This window comes from Rhincodon typus, unplaced genomic scaffold (genome assembly GCF_021869965.1).
Source record: "Rhincodon typus isolate 14 unplaced genomic scaffold, sRhiTyp1.1 hic_rhity00003039, whole genome shotgun sequence".
Classification (NCBI taxonomy): Eukaryota; Metazoa; Chordata; class Chondrichthyes; order Orectolobiformes; family Rhincodontidae; genus Rhincodon; species Rhincodon typus.
This window is the reverse complement of record NW_025968677.1, coordinates 1-6,890: the sequence shown is the minus strand read 5'-3', so window position 1 is coordinate 6,890 and position 6,890 is coordinate 1. Positions and strand designations below refer to the sequence as shown.

General features: G+C 41.7%; 1 protein-coding gene across 1 annotated transcript in view; it reads right to left on the bottom strand.

Annotated features, from left to right (window-relative positions):
* The window catches only part of b4galt7 (xylosylprotein beta 1,4-galactosyltransferase, polypeptide 7 (galactosyltransferase I)), a gene marked incomplete at its 3' end in the record, with an annotated part of 8,627 nt that extends 2,031 nt beyond the window's left edge, over nt 1–6,596 (bottom strand). The window contains exons 1-2 of the mRNA XM_048593531.1: nt 6,257–6,596; nt 1,759–2,091 (exon numbers count right to left, since the gene is read on the bottom strand). Of these exons, the coding sequence (XP_048449488.1) occupies nt 1,759–2,091; nt 6,257–6,312 (389 nt within the window). The remainder of the gene's footprint in view (nt 1–1,758; nt 2,092–6,256) is intronic.
* Nucleotides 6,597–6,890: the final 294 nt, after the last annotated feature.

The following is a 6,890-nucleotide window of genomic DNA, read 5'->3' as shown; positions in this document are numbered from 1 at the left end:
TCAATTGATAATTTTTTCCATTGTTTAGCTGATGATTACGAGGAAACTGAAAGGCTGAGCGTTGGTTAGTTTTAGATTCCTCCTGCCTTCTGCACTTTGAACATACTTGGGTAATCTTCCCACAATGTCTGGTTAGTGCCAGTTTAATTGCATCAAAAAGCTTAGGTTAGGAGATGGCTACTTGCAGTGCATAGTCTCCAGCATTCAGAACATTGCTAGGACCCACAGACTTTGCTGTTTCCATTGCATTCAGCTACTAATATCACAACTGAGAGACAAATATGATTTCTTACTGAGCACTTCTAACTAAAGGCACTTGCCAACACTTTGGCTTTGTGTTTTTCTACTTTCGTATGGTTTACCAAAGCAGACAATAGGATATTCATGGAGTGTCCTATTCCTACATCATGCCTTACTGACCACCACCATTATTGATTGCGTGTGATGGGCTACAGAGCTTTCCTTTGAAAGCTGAAGGCGGTGGAAAGATTAGCTAATTAAAAGTTGAAAAACAAACTGCTGCTTTTGCAATTGCAGGTAGCACTTGGATGTAACATCATTGAGTTTGTGCCTAATTCCACAGAACTCCTGATTCCTGTTCTGCTATTCCCCCCAGCTGGCTTGAAGTTACCTTCACCAGAAACCCCGTCTACTGATATTGCATGAGTTATCTTACTAATGTGGAAGATTTACTACTGGAGGGAAAATAAGCAGTTATAGGTATGCATATCATTCATCTGCTAATGATTTCCAATGTAAGTTATTAAGTGAAAAATAAACACACAAACAGACTAAATAGAAAGCCCAAAAACAACCCAACCAAAAATAAATTTGAAGTGTGTATTGGAAAGGAAGCATTTTGTGGTGCAGTGGTAGAGTCCCTACCTGTGGACCAGAAGGTCCAGGTTAAAGTCATGCCTGCCCAGGAGATGTGTCATAATATGTCCGAGCATGTCAATTAAAATACCTTTTTTGGATAGACATGCATATACTAGAGTGGGACATGTCTGTAACATCTTGGGTGTTAGTGCAGGACAATCACAAACAAACAGACAGCCTCTGCTGCCTCATTTTCTTTTCCAATTGCTGCCTACTGGCTCTGGCCTGTCTTACTCCATTGCCCGTATGCACATATGCGCCACTGTGTTAAATTCCTGACAGCCAATTGGTGAAGGAGGCCAGAAGTCAATCTTTACTCAGTTTTAAATTTATTCACAAACTGAAATCTTACAAGTCTTTAGCTCCAACCCCACCAACCAATGTCAACAAGTGTCTCTCTACAGATGCTCAAGGAATTGTCTAGTGGATGACCTCCATCTGTATGTCCTTCACCTTAGTTATACAAATAACATATTATCTCCATTTAGACTGTGGTCAGTAGCTTTATTCTTCTGGTCTGAATTGAAAACAGACTGTTTTCAGTGGAGGCATCATAAGAATCTCATTAATCATTTTTGAGGGCAGAAAACTCACTACTTTTTGAGATCTCAGCAGAGGAGCGACCAGCACAATACCAGCAATTATCGTAGGAACGTGGTCTGAGGTGAAGTGTTGAAAAAAGACAAATTAATTTTAGATATCTTTAATAATCTTGCTACTGATAATGGAAAGGCACGATTCCAATAATGCTTAATTAAAAACTCTCAGCCTGCTGTGACTTTCCTTAAATATATGGTTACTACTAAAAGTATTTGATTTGCACTGACAAAAGATTATACAAAAGTGATTCTGTCAATCCCTTCTATTAAAGCCCAGTACCTGAAGTGATCAACTTGGTTGATTACAAGGATCTTGTGCCTGATTTTCTTCCTGTTTAAAAATGCGTGCATGTATGGCACAAAAGTCAATAGTTCTTCAAAACGTTCCCTGAAAGGGACAATGATTGCGATTTTGTGAGGGCCCCATGCAGAATTGTCCGTCTCTTCCTGACAGGACTTGTGCACCAACGCATCATCATTGCTGCTTTGACTGCTGTTTATTGTGCAGTTGTAGTGCAGCCATATAACTGAGAACAATCCGAGTATTATTAATGAACAGAACAGCTTAAAGATGGAACATCTTCTTGGTAACATCCTAAGGAGCAGGCCTGACCTGAAAAACACAACAGCGCACACACACTTTAATTTCCAAAGAGACTAAAAGGCATGGCTAGAAAGAGCAAGTTTTAATAAAGCTACAGAAAACATTTGTGGTAGTGGGACTGAATACCAAAACAGGTGTTGCAAATGCTTAGAGCTTGTTTTTCTTGATTGCAATGGGCTTAGGTCCTAACCAGAGACACTCTTGTTTATGCCAAAGTACAGTAGCTGTTAAATGTTGCAGCCTTTACTCCAAGTTTAAATAATTCAAAACATATTTCCATATTTTGCAATTCATTAGCTCCTAAGTCCATTCAAGAAAGTTGGCATGCCTATACATTGAGAAACGCATACACCCAGGAACAATATTATTGCAGGTTAACAATATTATTATTATTATTGTGACACACAACTGCATGCAGTATACTCAAATCTGGATTCCAACATCAACTGACAAGCTTAGTTAATAAGTGTTGTTCCAACTATAAAATCATTAGCTTTTAAAGAAGTCCCATCCCAGACAGTGCTCCTTGCCACTCAAAATAAACAAAGTGTACTTGGTTTTAATGACATTCCCATACTGCAGCTTGGCAACATGCAGAAATATTAAGCGACAAGTAGTCTCAAATGGTTACCAAAGGCCTGGTGTAAAAACACGCATGAAATGAACATGTCCGTCTTCTCTCCCACCTATCCACCCCTCCCACCTCACTGACCAATCCCCACCACTCCCTACCTGCACTCACCTATCACCATCCCACCTACCTTCCCAGCCCCACCCCTCCTCACTCCATTTATTTCAGAGCCCCCTTCCACCTCCCCCATTTCTGAAGAAGGGTCCCAACCTGAAACGTCAGCTTTCCAGCTCCTCTGATGCTGCCTGGCCTGCTGTGTTCCTCCAGCTCCACACTGTGTTATCTCAGACGCCAGATCAGCAGTTCTTACTATCTCTAAGAAATGAACGTGTGCTCTCCCCAGGATAGTCTGTGTCATTGAAAGTAGCCCTGTGTTTCATCATACACCCTCAGCAGAAAATTTTAAAATCGCTGAAAAGTAATCAGTCCAATCAGAAGCAGAAGAACAAACATAATGCTTCTGATAGAGGAACCTTTAATGGGAAAAACAAGAAACACTCAGAACTTAAGTTCATGTGCACAAGTCAGTATGTTCACAGTACTAACTGCAGAGTTCTGATACACTAACATGCACATCTCTCTCTCTCACTCACTCACTCTCACACACACACACACTTAGTATTTTTGGATAGTTACACGTTGTAAAGTTCTGATGAAGGGTCACGGGACCCGAAACATTAACTCTGTTTTCTCCTCCACAGATGCTGCCAGACCTGCTGAGCTTTTCCAGCAACTTTGTTTTTGTTTTGTTGTTGTTGTAAAATTAGGATCCTGACGTTATACAAGACTTGTTCATATGCAGCGGCACAAAAACATAAGCCACTCACAAACTGGACTGATCTACGGAGACAAAACAGAAGTTGCTGGAAAAGCTCAGCAGGTCTGGCAGCATCTGTGAAGGAAAAAACAGTTAACATTTCCGGTCCGGTGACCCTTCATCAGAATGAGATCTACGGAGAGACTGACTCAAGCACCAGCCTTGCCAAACAACCAAACAATTAAAAGATATATCACTGAAATAATTTGATCACTCAAGTGGCCATTAATGCTCAATACATGCTGCTGCGTGCACAGAGCAAGCCTAGAGAGTATTAAAGTAGTACTAAATTCTTAACAGTCACTGGATTGTGTCCACCAACTTCATCCTTCTATAACAAGCGGTTTGAGTTTATGCTGGAACAATGGCCTTCATACAGATGTGATAAGTAAGGTGTTTTACAATGTCTCATAATACCATATTTTTTCATACCTGCTTAACTCGATTAAAAAGCATAGAATATATGAAGAACACTAGCCAGTGGTGAAGTCACTGCTCTTGTGATATTTTTCAATCATTTATTCGACACTAAGCTGCTTACTTTGTGCTGCATTTGCCCAGACTACTCCACCTGGGTCCTGTCTGCTCAGAATGTTGGGTAATTGATGTCAACGCTCACAATATTTACTCAAATCCCATTTTGCAGCATTACTCTAGTTTAACTACATGGGAGCAGAAACGGGAACGGGGAGAGAAGAGAGAGCATGAGGTGGAGCCGGGTGGGGAGGAGGAGGAGGAATAGGGACTTTATAAGCATGCTCTTCAAATCACCAATATCTCCTTATTATTTATAAAAGGCAAAGTCCTACTTAAAGACAAGAGTGAAACAGTGACCTTAACAGATCAACAGTCGCAAGACACAATTTCAAAATGCCAATTTGACACAGATTTAAAAAAAACACATTTCAGCAAAAGACAGAAGTAAATACTTATTTAACTGCCAGTGATTAAAGTACAAATTACTGTTTAAGGAAAACGAATACTGTACAAACACAGCATTCAAAGCTCACTGAACATAATGGTGACACACAGATTCCAAACAGGGCTCTGTGCAAACAATGCCAACAAAGCACATTGCTACACCATATATTTAAAATTGTATTATTTCTGAGCCATGCTGCACCTTGAAGGGCTCTGTATGATATTTGCCAAAAGCAACTGCAACATATAAACTAATACTTGTGATTTACACAGCAAGTTACAGTAATTCTATATTGCATAGAAGACTAACTGTACACTGCAATATGCTCATCTGTTAGCACCTCTCAACACAGTGCATTCAATAGCACCTTGAAAAACAAAGTAGGCACAACGTCTTGTAGGTCTTCAATTGGCCTGACCTGATCTGGCCTACGTGTGACTCTGGACCCACAGCAATGTGATCAACTCTTAACTACACTCTGAAATGGCCTAACAAACCACTCAGTTTTATCAAACCATTTGGACTACAGCAGTTCACAGCAACAGCTCATCATTACATTTTCAACAAGCAGTCAGTGATGGCCATCCTAACACATCCCATGACTGAATTTGAGACAAAATAGTAAGGTATGCTGATGATTATGCACAATTCGTGGACGTATACTCATACCCTAGGTAGATGGCCCATCAAGCTTTTAGGTGGTAGAGGTTCAGACTCACTCTAAAGCAGGGATGTTTATCCAGTGTGCCACAAGACCTCAGAGTGCAAAGTAGTTTAACCATGAATCAGAAACATTATGAGCTGTGATGACTTTGGTGCAGAAATCAATAGATAGACAAGGACAGAGATGTAGCCAACCACTTTCAGTCCTGTGTAGCCAAACACTTTCGGTCCACCTTAGATTACTGTGGAAGGTTAAGGTGTCTTAAAACTGTCAACGACAGGTGAAGATGGTCACTTCATGCTGCTACGAGTCATTCACTGTGAACAGGATGATGCCATAAAGCCAAAAAGATGACATCCTCCCACGAGTAATACGGTACCCGAATTTCACTGTCAGCGTGATACCAGGTACATAGGCTTTAAATCCCCACAACTGGCATCACGTAACACACCTCTTTGAGACAGTAAGGACTGCAGATGCAGGAAGCTATAGTCAATAAGTATGGAGCTGGAAAAGCACAGCAGGTCAGACAGCATCTGAGGAGCAGGGAAGCTGACGTTTTGGGTCGGGACCCTTCTTCAGAAATGGGCCTGACCTAATGTGTTCCTCCAGCTCAATGCTGTGTTATCTCTGACTCCAGCATCGGCAGTTCTTACTACCACCTGGTGGATACTGATCCCTGGTTCCTTCTCCATGTCAGCCAGAGTCTACTTGCCAACCAAGCAACACCGTGTCCCATGCAAGATAAATTGTTGTTCCCTCTGTCGTTTGCCATTCATTGTCCGAATAAGTGCAAGATTAAAAAAAAAACTGTCTCCTTATTTCAGCAAGATTTAAAACCAAAGCATACTTATCCATTTTATCATATTCTATACTTGCAGACCTGAAATGTCGATGCACCACCACACTTAGCAAATCATGACACAAAAGCTATTTATACTGCTAATCTATATTGTACTATAAATTAACTAGTCTAAAGTCAGTTCACTTACGAGGTGAATGCTTTGCTGGAACAGCAGTCAGCCAGTGTAGAATATTTCACCATTTAGGAAATACTCAAGTTATTTTTAAATGCTGTGAGAAATAAAATGCAGATTTCAGCTCTCTCTTTTTCAGTGTGCATGCTACATTCCAGTTTACCTGCTATCTTCCTTAGTGAAATAGAGGACAGGTTTGCGTCTGGAGGAGTACATCATCTTCCTTCACTCAGTCAGCTTTCAGTCAGTTTCTGTCGTCATAGTCTCTCTTGGCGTGGATTGACTCCTGTTCTCAATGTTTCTGTCAAAATCAACAACCATCCAGAGATATGCTCCAGGCTTGTCGAATGGCTTCAGACCTGATGTACAGTGCCAAGGGATTAGTGAACTCAATGACCCAAAGAGGAGAGCGAGACGCCAATGGAACAACCCAGAGTCTCATTCATGGGGAGATGTAGTCAAAGATTTAGACCCTTGCGATGAGCATCAAAAGATCTTCAATCCTGTTGATGCGAGGAGACAAATCCAGAGATCATCAATACTGTCAAAGCAGCACGTAGACTTGGAGACACACACACACCCTGACCCTGAGGGACACACACACACACCCCCTCACCCTGAGACACACACACACACACACACTGCCCATCACCCTGAGGGACACACACAGGGACACAGACCCCCCCCTCCCAACCCTGTGGGACACACAGAGACACAGACCGCCCCCCACCACACTGAGGGACACACACAGAGACACAGAGCCCCCCCCACCCTGAGGGACACACACAGAGACACAT